This window comes from Ricinus communis, chromosome 8, assembly GCF_019578655.1.
Source record: "Ricinus communis isolate WT05 ecotype wild-type chromosome 8, ASM1957865v1, whole genome shotgun sequence".
Lineage (NCBI taxonomy): Eukaryota > Viridiplantae > Streptophyta > Magnoliopsida > Malpighiales > Euphorbiaceae > Ricinus > Ricinus communis.
In genome coordinates, this window is record NC_063263.1 from 13,940,792 (window position 1) to 13,954,818 (window position 14,027).

Below are 14,027 nucleotides of genomic sequence, written 5' to 3' on the forward strand. Positions count from 1 at the left end.
TTGAAAACTAATATTTTTAGATTTCTATAATTTAATATTAGTATAATATTTATTTTCAATAACAAGATCACTTATTAAGTGATTTAGCATATAACTAACTATGTTAAATTCGTGTTAAATAAAATTAATATATAATTTTTAATTTATTAGAAATAAAGAGAAATAATTTTAAAATAAAATTATAATATCTTTAGAAATATCATGATATTTAATTTAATGGTAAATCACCTATAAAATAATTTTATTATTAAAAATAATTATATTAATATTAAATCAATTTCTATAAAATTTTAATTGATTTAATGGTAAATCACCTATAAAACAATTTTATTATTAAAAATAATTGTTATACTAATATAAAATCATAGAAATATAAAAATATTAATGTAATATAGTAAAAATGTAAGAAAACTAAATTAAGGATATTTTTTTATTACAAAAAGAATTACAGCCTTTTAGATGCAAAGCGTCTAACCACAAAAGTATGTTTATGCACTCTTCTCTTTATTTTATTTGACATAAAAAAAATTTAAAAAAGTAATTAAAAATAACAAAACTAATATTATAAAAAATATTGACTATTAACATAAAACTTATTTAAAAATTTTATCTATTTTGTTAAAATTTAATTAAATAAAAATTTACAATTTTAATCATGAAAAATTATAACATAATTTTTATTTTAATTAAATTAAATTTACAAATAAATTTTATAGATTATATAAATTTTACTCGAATCAATTTTATATTATATAGTATAAATTTTATTTTGACCACTCTTTTCTCTCAAATGATTATGTTGTTTTAGTTAAGAGAAGACATGTAAATTGAAACAAATTACCTTATTTAAATACTTTTTTGACCGATTTGAATTAGTTGAACAAAGTTTAATCTTAGCATATTATATATTCATTAGAAAAAAACCAAAAATTGCTAATTTTCCCAAGAGTATACCTTAATGGGCGTGATAAGCTAGCCCATGAATCCCCAGCCCAACTTACTGTTATATCCCATAAATAAATAATAAAAAAACCTACTTTTTCTTACTCCGTATATTGTCTTCCTTCTGTCTCCTCTCCAAACCCTAATCAACCCATCTTCCTCCTCACGCGGCGGCCGCAGCAGCAGCAGCAGCTCAATTTTAGCAGCAAATGGTAATCCAGAAAGTTCAATTTCCCGCATTCATTTACTTTCCCGAAAGCAAAAAAAATTAAATAGTGTCTTTGTTGCAGGCGCCGAAGAAGGATAAGGCCCCACCTCCGTCATCTAAGCCAGCCAAATCTGGTGGAGGGAAGCAGAAGAAGAAGGTAACGGTTTGACCAAATTTTTTTAATTCTTTTTTTATTCGTTTTAATTAGGTGAGTTTAGTTAATCTTCTAGTTTTAATTATGGGAATGTGTAGAAATGGAGCAAGGGTAAGCAAAAGGAGAAGGTGAACAACATGGTTTTGTTTGACCAGGCTACTTATGACAAGCTTCTTTCTGAGGTTCCTAAATACAAGCTTATCACTCCTTCTATCTTGTCTGATAGATTGAGGGTAATACTCTCACCTTATCTCTCTGTTTTTATCTTTTCTTTCTGCTCTCCAATTTATCTATTTGTTGCCATTCATTTGATCACTTGTAAGGTAAAAAAACTATGGAATTTATCAAGTGATCGTTGCGGGCAAGTTATTAGTTAATAAGTTGGAGGGCATCAAGTACTCTTACACTACATTAGTACAATTCTCGTTCCCGCTCTTTTTATCTCCTCTTCAATTTGGTGAGAATTGGAGGAAAATTGTCCTGATTTTTTTCTCTCTACATTATTGTCATCTTCTTAAACAAGAAAAACTGATCCTTGATCCCTAATATTTTCCTCCTTTATTTTATTTTACTCTTTTCTTTTATAAACATCTAGTTGAGCTGCATATTGTACTTTATATTTGAGAGGGAAAATCAGAGAGGAAAGAAGATAGATTTGGAAAAATTAGGCCAAAAGGTTATTTTATCATGTTTGGGAAAATAGAGAAGGAGAATGATCACAAGTTTTCTCTCCTTATTTGGAGAGAAAATAGAATGAGGAGGATGGAAAGTGTACTAGTAGTGAAAAAAGTCATTTACATGCCTTCATATGTTTTTTATTTCAATTATCTTGTGAAAAGTAAAAAGGGAAGCAATTTTCTTGGCTAATAATAATTCTATTTAAACTTCAGCTATCCTTAGCTACAGTTGATAGATGGATTGAATTGTGTTAGCAAGGCTCAAGTTAAAACTAATATTATTATGTTACACTGAGAAACACTACTTTTTTGGTAGCTATATCTGCGAAATAGGAGCATAGCCCTGCTGCATGCACATATTTACATGGATATGTCCTGGTTTTGTTTCTATTATGGAACTGTTTTTGATCTGTTGATATCGCAGTAAGAAACCGATATTATTTTGGCAACTTGATACCAAATTTTAATCCTGGAGTTGTTTCTGTTTTCGACAGATCAATGGGTCTCTCGCACGGCGAGCAATCAAGGATCTAATGGCAAGAGGCTCTATCAGGATGATATCTGCTCATGCTAGTCAGCAAATTTACACCAGAGCCACCAATACCTAGAAGGAAATTAATTAGTTAGCATTTTTGTTATGAGTCCATAGGATGTTGGTCTTTGCATTCTTAGTTGATTAATTATTCTGCCATTGTGGTTCTGTTGTTTTGGTGAATGCTTAATTTTCTCCACCAAATCCAATGTGATGTTATATTATGATTTGCAGCACGGTATTACTTTCAGCAATATCGGTCCCATTGGATGGAACCTTCCCTCTATGTTATGCCCTTTTAGTTGTGTTCTAAATTTGAAATCTTTGAATGTTAGTGAAGTGGTTGTGAATGTTGTGTCTGAAATTTGTAATAGCGAAAAGATAAGCGGAGGTGTTTGGTTCATTGGTTTACAGAGCCGATAGTTTTTTCACTATCACCTCAATTTTATAATTCATTTTAGTTGATTTATTTATTTTATTTAGTTAGATACTATTATCTTTATTAAAATTTATTGATTATAATTTACTTAAGTTAGATTTCATATAATTAAAATTTTGTATAATAAATATTGCTATTCTAGAATTATTTTTAATAGTAAATAATTATGATATTTATAGTTATAGTATTTGAAATTAAAAAATTTTATTGGTAAGATTTGAATTCTTTTTATTTTTAAAATAATTTTATAATTTTTTAATAATAAATATAATTGAGTTAAAAAAAATTAACTATAATATGTTTTATTATTTAAATTAATTTTTATTAATTTATATAATTAAATATAATATAATAAAATATATTTAATAAAAAATTGTATCTTCAATTGTTATTTAATATATTAACAGCAATCTATAATAATTAAATTGTTTAATTTGTTAGCTACCGATTGAAATTTTATCAAACTGTTTAATTTATTAACTACTTGAATCAAATTTGCATTAATTTGACTCTTGAATAAGTTTAATAAATAATATATATATATATATATATATTTTATTTATTTTTTTATTGCAATCGACAAGAGGGAAGCTTTTGCATGCAGCTAGGAAAATAATATATTCACATATATATTGATGTATTTGTCAATAGTGATTTAATTTTAATTGATTAGATTTTATAATTATATTCATTAAAATTACTGTATTATAATTTTTTTTCTTTTATTTCAAAAGTCAGCATGTCAAAACTAAGAATGATGCATTTAATTAAAATTTTAAAAAAATTTGATAGAATTTAACAGTCAAGTATATTAAATAATAACTTTAAGAGATTCTGTTTAATTCATGAGATATTCAGTATTGACTTTTAAAGGCTTTAAAATAAATTTACAAAATTAAGTAGTATTTAATTACAATTTTTATAAATTCTATAAAAGTGAGTCAGTATTCAAAAAGTTGTTGACTTTTATAAATATGAATTTTTATATACTTTTAATGACTTTTTATGCATTATTATGAATAAAATTTGTTAATAACTCTCTTTCACTTTTCTTTAAGATTTCAATAGACTCTTCTTTTTTGAAAACTCATATTTCTTTTTCTGGAGTTCTATTGTTTTATCGTCTTTTAATTCTTAATTATATTTTCCATCATAAAAGATTTTAAAAAAATAGATGAAACTCACGAACTAAAAATTAAGTTTCAAACTTATTTACTAATAATATTTTTTATACATACAAATATAAAAAAATTAATTAAATGAAGTATTTAATGAATTGTTTTGAATAAACAACCACTACACATATAGACTTCTAGATTTTATTAGGAATATTACTTGAATAATAGTTTATGTTGGTAAGCATGTTGTTGTCGGTATATGTATTTATCAAATAATTAGTAAATATAATTATTGTTGGTTTAAATATTTATCAAACATGTAATAAATAAAATATAACGAGTATGACATTAATTTGATGATTTAATTGGAGATATATTGTGATTTATAATTTTTTTTAAAAAATTATTGTCTTGACAAAAAATAGTGTTCATAATCCGAGGTAAAAAATTTTAAAATGATATAAATTTAACACAATAATAAAATAAATTTTATTCCTTATATATAGAGTTGCATATAACATTATATAGAATAATTTTTGAGACAAGCATAAAAAGAAAATAAAATAATAAAAACAAAATAATTAAATTTATTTTTAAATAACTAAATCACAGTATATGAAAATTAATAAAAATATTTTTAAATAAAATCTGTAAAAATTATTCATAAAACTATTAATTTTATAAAAATCATTAAAAATGATTAGCTTAAAAAAAATCTATAAAATCTCAATTCAATGCATCCTCTAAAAAGATAATAGTATGTATCAAAGTTTTATTTCTTTTATTATTAATAAAAAATAGTTAATGGGTAGGTTTTTTTTTCTTAATTTTTATTTTTATATATTAACTTGTAATGACATTGTCATTTCATGTCACCATACTATAATTTTTCACTAACTTTTTCTCCTCATTTTCTTATTTGATTACACTGCGTAAAAACAGTCTATAAAAAGCCACCGGGAATACATGCCACGTAAACCAAACTTATCCGACGTGGCATAAGTCCACTGGTCCTTCCCACGTGGATCTCCACCCTCTCCAACCTGCCTTAAGGAAATTAATTTCGCACACTGTCTCCTTCATTTCCGTTTGTTTCCCAAGAAACCAAAACAGAAAACGAAAAAAAAAAGAAGCACCATGGCTGTCCGAGCCACAGTGTCCCGGTTCCCTCTCGACCAAGACGCACAAGAAGCGTCTGGTCTGCCATGGGGAGTAACGGTAACTCCATTCGCTCCGAAGGACGAGAATGGGCAGTCACCGGTTTATGGATCAGACGGTGATTCATTACCGAGATGTGAAAATTGTTACGGTTATTTTAACACGTATTGCGAGCTAGACCAGTGGGCTTGGTCATGCGCTCTCTGTGGGACTCTCAACGGACTCTCTTCTCGTGCCATTGCTCGTTACTCTCATCCTCAATCATGTGCTGAAATGATGTCCTCTTTCATCGATCTTGAGTTGCCTAGTAAGTCATTTTTAGGTTTTAGGGTTTAACAATTTTTCTTAATTTGATTAAGCTATGCCCGTGTTTATGTTATTGTGTCGGTCTGTAATTGAAGGTACAGATGAAGAGATGATGCAAGCTTGTCCAGTTTATGTGGCGGCTGTTGATTTGTCATGTAAGATTGTCATTCTTTAGCTTACTTTTGTATTAATTATAGTGTAGTAGCTTATAGCTCAGTTTAACTTTAACTTGTAATTTATATCATTGAGTTACTACCACTGAATCAGAGTAATTGCTCATTCAACTCTAAATTTTATTACATTATGAATTCCACAGTTATTTAAAAATAAACCAAGTTGGTTGGCTGTTTATCAAAACTATGGAATTCTTCTCAATTAACTGGTGGAGATAGAAAAACATACAAATTAATTGACGATTTGGAACTCCGCCGGCACTTGTGGATTCAGGCCGTGTGCAATGAAAAATGCAAGCACGGCTCATTAGTGTAGCCATTCCGCCCATTTCATCAAGATACACACGGCATATTCTATCATAACCCGTTCCTGCTAAGAAAAAAAGTGCAGCGCCAATAAACTGAAATTGTTAATCACTAGCTATTAAAGCATTTTCATGTAGGAAACTGTTTGCCTCAAAGTCTTATGGTAACTGGTTTAAGAAATGAGAAAGGATTTTTGTATTGTCATTTAAGCATGTAGGACAAGGATTGCCTCTCTACAAGTAATGCAGTTCTTATTGTGGTTTATGTATCTTGCTTTTTGTTGTAAGCATCGGGAGCCTGTGATTTTTTTTTTTACTGCATGATTTTATAATTACTAAGACTATTAATACATGAAATTTCCTGGAATTATCTGCAGCTTCAGAGGAATTTTTGGAGCTTACTAAAAGTGCACTGCAAGCGGCATTGGAAGGTTGAAATTTCTCCTTTTCTTTGAAATCTCTATTACAGAAATGTATTATTAGTCATCTTTTTGGCACTTTGTCTTTCGTTATCAACATTCCCTTTCATGTATTTTGCAGCTCTGGCTCCAGGTGCTTTGTTTGGGCTTGCGACCTTCAGTCACAAAATTGGATTGTATGATGTTCAAGGGCCTATTCCAGTTGTAAAGAATGTGTTTATTCCTCCTGATACAGAGGGCACTCTGCCAATTGAGCTTGAAGATGTTATGCCTTTATTACAATTCTTGGCCCCTGTATGTTTGTCATTTGTTCTCTTCTATTTATGTATTTATCATTTGACTGCTTTTGAGAATCTGAATAGTGAAAGTAACCGAATGAATGTTCAATTGTACACATAGGTGATGGGATGAGTTCTTTTATTTTTATTGTCATTGGAACAGCATGGTTATCAGACCTTGTTCAATAATTGAAATTCATGTCTTTTTATAGTTTAACATTAGCACCATTGTCAATTAACTGCTTCTGTTACAGGTGGAGACTTGTAAGGACCGTATTACAGCTGCACTTGACACTCTTAGGCCAACAACTTCTTGGGAACGAACCACAGGTGCAGGTCAAGGACTAGATGGTGTTTTGATGGGTGGACGAGGATTTGGTGTAGCAATGGAAGCCCTATTTAAGTACCTTGGATCAGAGTATGGAAACACATTTGCTTTAGGTCTGTGATACAGTTTGAGCTCATATTACATTTTTGCTGCCTAGTCTCAGATTTCAAGTGACTAAAGGCCTGTAAATTGTATTCTCGTTCCTTTTCTCCTTCTTATGTATTTGAGGATGTGACGAAACTTGCTGCCTGATTGAAAACAATTGCAGCTAGAGTCTTTGCCTTTATATCTGGTCCTCCTGACTATGGAGCTGGGCAGCTAGACACAAGGAGGTATGGTGAACAATATGCTAGTAAAGGTGAGGATGCAGACAGGGCTTTACTTCCAGAGCAGACACCATTCTACAAAGATCTGGTATTCTCTTTTATTATTATTAATACTGTGTTCTAAGTTTGGGGAAAGGGGTGCAATTGTGCATTAACATGTATTTTACAGGCTTCTGTAGCTGTTCAAGCAGGTGTTTGTGTGGACATATTTGCTGTTACAAATGAGTATACAGATTTAGCATCCCTTAAGTTTCTCAGTATTGAAAGTGGAGGCTCATTATTCCTATATTCAAACACTGATGACTCGACACTGCCTCAGGACATGTGAGTATCTAATGTAATAATTAGTGTTGTAAATATGAGCACCTTAATGAAAGTGGCAATATATCTTAAACTGCTAAAAACAGTTTTTTTTTTTCTTTAAATAAAGCGTAAGTTTTATTACTGTTAAGCATAGAATTATTGGTGTTTGGTAATTAAGAAAAAAGAAACTCTCTGTGTTGCAAAAGTGATATTCTAATCCCATTTTGCAGGGTATATTTTTCATATGTAATTTTGTGTATTGTTCTTTTGCAGCTATCGAATGTTAAGTCGACCTTATGCTTTTGGTTGTATACTTCGATTGAGGACCTCTTCTGAGTTTAAGCCTGGTCATTCTGTAAGTGACTGCCATCTTCTTAAAAAATTGCATCAAGTTGTACCAAACTTGACATTCTTAAATTATTATCGCAGTATGGACATTTCTTTCCAGATCCGCAGTACGAAAATGTTCAGCACATTATTTGTTGTGATTCTTATGCAACATATGCGTATGATTTTGATTTTGCAAGCACAGAAGGCTTTTCCAGGTATTTATAAATCCTTGATAGCAAAGATGCTAGCCACATTTTATTGGACATTTGATAAAATTAATATTGAGCTGTGAAATATTTTTCTTTACTTAGGGTGAAAAGTGGGTGATGCATGTGAAACTGTTAATTCTATGCCGCTATATATTTTTCCATGGTTTTTATTGCAAGAATCTGGTGGAAAAGCTATTTACAAATTTCACAGTATTTCTCTTTCTTCTATTGTTCAATATCTATTTAATCTACAATCTCCTCCTTTTAACTATCAAAATATTCAGACTGAAATCATAGTCTACGTTATCCATGTTAGAAACACATGAATGGATTGGGTTTCAGATCAAAACTACTGGTGAAGAATATGACTGTAGCATCTTTTTATTTGATATTGAACCATGCATTTTGTTTTAATTGTCAATATCACAAGACAGGGTAATTTTGTTTCTTATGTTTATAGGATCATTAAATAACTACCAAATGCATATTGCTTCACTGAATGCATTCTCAGGCTATATGGCCCACCAAAATTCTACAAGGCTGTGTTTGGAATTGCATTTCCCAATTCAACTTTCCAGAAAAATAAGTTATTATTTATTTATTGTTATGATTATTGAGTTTTGAAAGAAGCAGTCAAATTGACGTTTTTCCCAAAAGCAGGTTTAACAAAAGCAGTATATAAAGAATTAAAAATCAGAAAATCTCTAACCTACTTTTTAGAACCTTACATCTGTACCAAAAAGGCCTTGGGTGAATAGTACAGTGACTTGGCAGTTAGCAAAGAACAAATATTTCTGAATGTCTTGCTATGAGGAAAAAAGGAATAATTGGTCTATTTTCACAGCTTAAGTTCCTCAAATTGCACATAAAATTTTTATATCTCACCCATATGCATATCATCACATGCATGTGCACACAATTTTTCTTCTGTAAATATGGGGATTAATGGTCATCTATCCATTTTATGCTGTATTTTGGATTTGAAGGTGCCCTTATTTTGACTTAAACTTGAATATGGAAGTAAAATTGCAGATTACAGGCATTATTGATTTAAGGATGGCTAGTTTTCAAACAATAATGTGGGATCCTCTCAACCTTTCATTACAATTCAACATTGTAGCTTGCCAGCCTTGGGTCCTTATCATTTTTGTTTATACATGATACAGAACCCCTTGTGGCACAGCTTATAATTGGTTTCTGCAATATATTAAGTTTGTTTGAGTTTATTTTGAACATAAGTCGCAAACTATAACGTCAAAGGTTGTATTATTTTGTAGATATGCATCAGAACAACCGGTACTACAGATTGCATTTCAGTACACAGTTGTCGCGCCCCCTGAAGAGCTTGCAGATTCAGGATTGGTTTCTGCAAGTGGGTATGACTTTGTTGATACATTAAGTGAACGTCTCATTTTATATAAACGATCATGGGTGACATGCAAATCAGATATATTATATATCAAATAGGTGTTTTAGTGGGGCCATGGTGTTAATTCTCCCCAGCCTCATATAACCTGACAATTTCTCTCTGCTATCAAGTTGTCCTCATTAGTTTTGGGCTAATCTTTATCTGATGCATGTTCACGCAGAGGTAAACACTCACTTAAACGGCGACTAAGGATCCGAACTTTGCAATTTGGAGCTGCCCGAAATATTCATGAAATCTATGACAGTGTTGATCCTGAAGCCGTGCTATCAGTACTTGTTCACAAGGTGCTCTCCTCTCATCTGAGTTATAATCTGTTAGAAAGAAAACAGGAATGTGCAATTCTATTACTGAGTGAGGCTATATTCAGCATTATAGCCCAAACCTGGCTGGTAATAAAATAAAAAAGTCTTTGGTCCATGTAAAATCAAATAATTGGTAGAATTTACAAAGGTACATCTTTTTCTGAGTTTTTAGATGTTTTAGGACATACAATTCCTCTTTTCCACTCTATCTAAGGTTGAATGTTCTGCATCCCTTTTTGTAAAGTGAGAGGCAGGTAATAGTATTCTACGTGTGAAATCAGCTGTTTTATCATTACTTGGCATGTTAGAACCAACTGATGTGAATGTAAATACTCTCAGTCCCTATTTGGAGTTAACATTCACAAGGTATTGCTCAGTTCTTGGCTGAGTTGCTAATTCTTGCTCGAGTACTTAATGTTCATGATTCCTTTGGCACTCTTGTAGCTATAGGAAATTGTTGACTAGAATGATATAAATTAACTTGGACTTTACATGGATGACATGTCCAAAAGAGAATTATTTCAAATTCCTAAAACCAAATAAAAAAACTTTGTGAAGAGAACTTTAGATTTTTAAACAGAAATCTATCACAAGGTCCTAAGATTTGCATATAGTGTTTACTTATTGTGGCTTGCTTTAGAAAAGGATTGTTGGTTATTTGTTGAGTATGTTGATGATAAGGAAACACAAAGATGGCTTAAATTCCTACTTATGATACATTTTTGAATAAAAGTGTATGTTGACTGTACATACTGTTCACTTTGTAGGTTATTTTAGCCTCTCTAGAGCAAGGGGTTCGGGAGGGCAGGATGTTGCTTCATGATTGGCTTGTAATCCTCACTGCTCAGTATAATGACGCGTATAAACTTGTCCAGTTTAAGAATGGAAGTTCAGTAACCAGTCAAATCGATGTTGCATTCTCACAATGCCCACAACTGCAGCCCCTACCTCGGCTAGTTTTTGCGTTGCTTCGAAATCCTCTTCTCCGCTTCCATGAAGAAGGTGTTCACCCTGACTACCGGATCTACCTGCAATGTCTTTTCAGGTATTTATGAAGTTCCACAATTGATGTTGGGACCATCAGTGTCCCAACTGAAAGAGCTAGAGAGAGAATGAATGTTGCAGTGTTGGATCTGAAATGATGATGACCAAAAAGTTTTTAAGACAATTGAGACCTAGGACAAGTATTGATGATAACCTCTTAAATACACATTCCAACTAATTAAAAAAGAAAATAAAATAGAGTTGATTTCTTACATTGTCAAAAGATGTAATTCCATATGTGATACATTGTGATATTGGCACTCCTGATGGGCTATGGGATGTCAACTTCCCTTCCCCATTCCGGCAGGTGGTTGGCAGGTTGCTGTAGTAAAATACATAAATATATTTATTGGCCTACTGATAATCACTGAATCAGCTGAATGCAAAGGATTTTTCGGCTAATGTTATTTGTCCCACCACAATGGAGCGTATAAGATGTTTGGCCTTTATATTTGGCTAATTTCCATGATTACCTATCTTACTGATGTTGTTTTATAGTTACTATGTGCTATTAGTTTTTTTTTTTTTTTTTTTTCTACATTACTTTGATGGGCTGTAAATTTAGGCCATTTTAATGGTAATTTATGTTTCACTTGCATGGTAATGTCATAATCTTGAGAATTCTTTCTGTTTTTCTTTTATGAAAATTAACCATGGAAATCATTATTCTACATTTGTGGTGCAGTGCCCTGGAGGCAAGCTCCCTTAATCGTGCCGTATATCCAGTATTAATGTCATATTCTACGCCAGATAAACAAGCATATCCTCGCCACTCTTTGAGCCGTGCAGCTCTAATTACCAGTGGTAGTCCAATATTTTTCCTTGATGCCTATACAACTCTTATTGTATTCTACTCTTCTATAGCGGATCCGACAATTCCTTTTCCTCCGCCTCAGGATTGTAAGTTGTTTTTATCATTTGTTACTGCTTTTATGCAAAGAAGTGCATTCTTGAAAAGAATGTGCTTTGCCTTGTTGCTAAGATAGATGTCTCTTCCCCAGGTTTACTGAGAAGTACAATTAACAAGTTGAAGCAAGACAGGAGTATCACCCCAAAATTGATTTTTATCCGGGGAGGGCAGGATGATGCCTCTGCCTTCGAGAATTACCTCATTGAGGAACAGGATGTTGATGGCAATGGCTTCACAAGTGTCATGGGTTTTGTCTCTTTCCTTGAAGACATCACCCAGAGTGTGATGGAATATATGAAATGAAGGAGAATAAAACCTAATCACACACGGTACAGGAAAATGCTAGTTTGCACATTCATTGGAAGTGCTTTAATTGGATATGAAATTTGCCAAATGAGATTTGGAAGTTCTGTACCAGTGACCAAGTGGGATATCCAAATCAGTGTACTTTAGTCAGTTGGAAATTCCCTTCCTCCACAGATAATACACCAATCAGACTTAGGAAGATAGTTTACTCTTTGTATACCAGCTTCCAGCCATTGATGACTCACCTGTGCCTTCGGTTACAACATTGATACAACTCTGCTTTCTTAGGTGCTAGTATTTTTCCTTTTCAGGAAATCAACAGTCGGTTAGAAAACTTGAATATTTTCTGTTTCCTTCTTTTTCCTTTTTTTTTTTTCTTTTCTGTGAAATGGCGATTGAGTTGCTTGAGAATTATGTGATGCGAAATGTACTGTCCTTGACAAATATGGCCTTCTTGTGCAAGTGTATTATTATTTTGACAGGTTAACAAAAATCTCTTTATTATATTTGGAATGTGTTTGCAATTGGGTTCATCGAGTAGAGCCAGTTCTTGATGCTTACACTTCCAAGGATAGACTTGTTTCTGTTTCAAATAAGGACTTCCTGCACTGTAAAAATGTTCAGCACATCTTTTGTTGGGACCCTCATGCAGCATATGATTATGACTTTGGCTTTGCTAGAAAAGATGGCTTTCCCAGGTATTTATAAGTCCCTAATAGCAGAAACCCTAGAAAGCCTGCATGTTTTCGGACAGTTGATAAATTTTGTGGAGAATGTGAAATAGTTATATTATCTTTTGGGCGAAAAGTGGGTGATGATTGTGAAACTGCTATTTAATGTTAGTGTTTCTTTTTATGTCTATCATTCCCCTCATTGGTTATGGGCTAATTGATCCAAAATTTGCGATGTGGACCTAATTTTGGTTTTTTGTGTTGGTCATGCAATAACACCTTTAATTTAATAATATGCAAACATTAATCCATACTAAGGTTTCGTACCTATTTAAAGAAAATTTTGAAGCAGCATTGCTTTCATACCTCTAATATCGTTTTGTATGGAAGTTACACATAACACCGAAACTCAAGATTTTCTTATGGAAACTTCCATACAAAACTGCGCAGCATCTGTCTGTGCAATGTGACGTGGCTCGACTGTCCCCACTACATTTTAACTCTATAGCCATTCAGGGCAATTCGCTTAGTACCAACTCCATCCAATAATACCGTGGCTGTGTTATGGGGACTTTGGAAGGCTAGAAATGCTTTCATGTTTGAACATGATATGTGGAATGTCGAAAAGATTATGGCAAGAGCAGCAGGATATCTGCGAGAGTTTGCTTTATGCAGTACTCCAGTTTCCTCAATCTCCCAACAATCTGAATTGAATGGCCCAACAAATTCGGAGGACTCTTCGCTCTGGAGTTCACCCCGCGACGGTTGGCTATGGTTGTGTCTTACGGGACTCAGCTGGTAGGTTGCAGTTGTAGAGTCCAACTTCTCCAAAAGTGTACAAGTGCTGCTCTGGTAGAAGGATTGGGACTTGGGGTACATTGCAGCTTGCGAAGGATAAGGTATTTCGAAGGTAATCATGGAAGGTGATGCGAAAAACAATTATTCAGACGACAGCGCAGGAGGTGGTAACGGCTATTGATGATGTTCTAGAATCTAGAATTTAGCAAACTGTTTGTTAGTTGTGTCTTTGTTTTTGTTCCTAGAATTCGAAATAGTTTATCCAAAAACGCCTTCCATTGTAATTGGTCCTCTATGAGCTCAGATAGCTTCTGTGTTGTGTGCTTTGTAATGTTTTCCTGATTTTCTTAAATGAAACAACA

At 32.4% G+C, this 14,027-nt stretch overlaps 2 protein-coding genes across 3 annotated transcripts; both read left to right on the forward strand.

The window, feature by feature from the left end:
• Positions 1-994: 994 nt before the first annotated feature.
• On the forward strand, positions 995-2,863 carry LOC8271931 (40S ribosomal protein S25). Its single transcript, XM_002523773.4, has 4 exons — positions 995-1,154; positions 1,233-1,307; positions 1,403-1,537; positions 2,476-2,863. The coding sequence occupies exons 1-4, from the start codon at positions 1,152-1,154 to the stop codon at positions 2,587-2,589; spliced, it is 327 nt and encodes a 108-aa protein (XP_002523819.1). The 5' UTR covers positions 995-1,151; the 3' UTR covers positions 2,590-2,863.
• Positions 2,864-5,146: 2,283 nt separating this feature from the next.
• LOC8271929 (protein transport protein Sec24A) lies at positions 5,147-12,729 on the forward strand. Of its 2 annotated transcripts, XM_015722194.3 has the most exons (14): positions 5,147-5,535; positions 5,630-5,689; positions 6,390-6,443; positions 6,553-6,725; positions 6,964-7,150; positions 7,306-7,451; positions 7,533-7,687; positions 7,940-8,021; positions 8,096-8,211; positions 9,483-9,581; positions 9,795-9,918; positions 10,704-10,981; positions 11,666-11,880; positions 11,982-12,729. In XM_015722194.3, the coding sequence occupies exons 1-14, from the start codon at positions 5,208-5,210 to the stop codon at positions 12,191-12,193; spliced, it is 2,229 nt and encodes a 742-aa protein (XP_015577680.2). In that variant the 5' UTR covers positions 5,147-5,207; the 3' UTR covers positions 12,194-12,729. The 2 variants fall into 2 exon arrangements, with proteins under 2 accessions (XP_015577680.2, XP_048233875.1); XM_048377918.1 differs by lacking the exon at positions 9,483-9,581.
• Positions 12,730-14,027: the final 1,298 nt, after the last annotated feature.

What these genes read in the sequence shown, in the direction of transcription:
- LOC8271931 (XM_002523773.4), top strand. An exon ending in GAGGGAAGCAGAAGAAGAAG is followed by an intron (nt 1,308 to 1,402) that starts GTAACGGTTTGA and finishes GGGAATGTGTAG; the next exon opens with AAATGGAGCAAGGGTAAGCA. An exon ending in TCTTGTCTGATAGATTGAGG is followed by an intron (nt 1,538 to 2,475) that starts GTAATACTCTCA and finishes TGTTTTCGACAG; the next exon opens with ATCAATGGGTCTCTCGCACG.
- LOC8271929 (XM_015722194.3), top strand. Translation starts at nt 5,208, where the DNA reads ATGGCTGTCCGAGCCACAGTGTCCCGGTTCCCTCTCGACCAAGACGCA. An exon ending in ACTGCAAGCGGCATTGGAAG is followed by an intron (nt 6,444 to 6,552) that starts GTTGAAATTTCT and finishes TGTATTTTGCAG; the next exon opens with CTCTGGCTCCAGGTGCTTTG. An exon ending in TATTACAATTCTTGGCCCCT is followed by an intron (nt 6,726 to 6,963) that starts GTATGTTTGTCA and finishes CTTCTGTTACAG; the next exon opens with GTGGAGACTTGTAAGGACCG.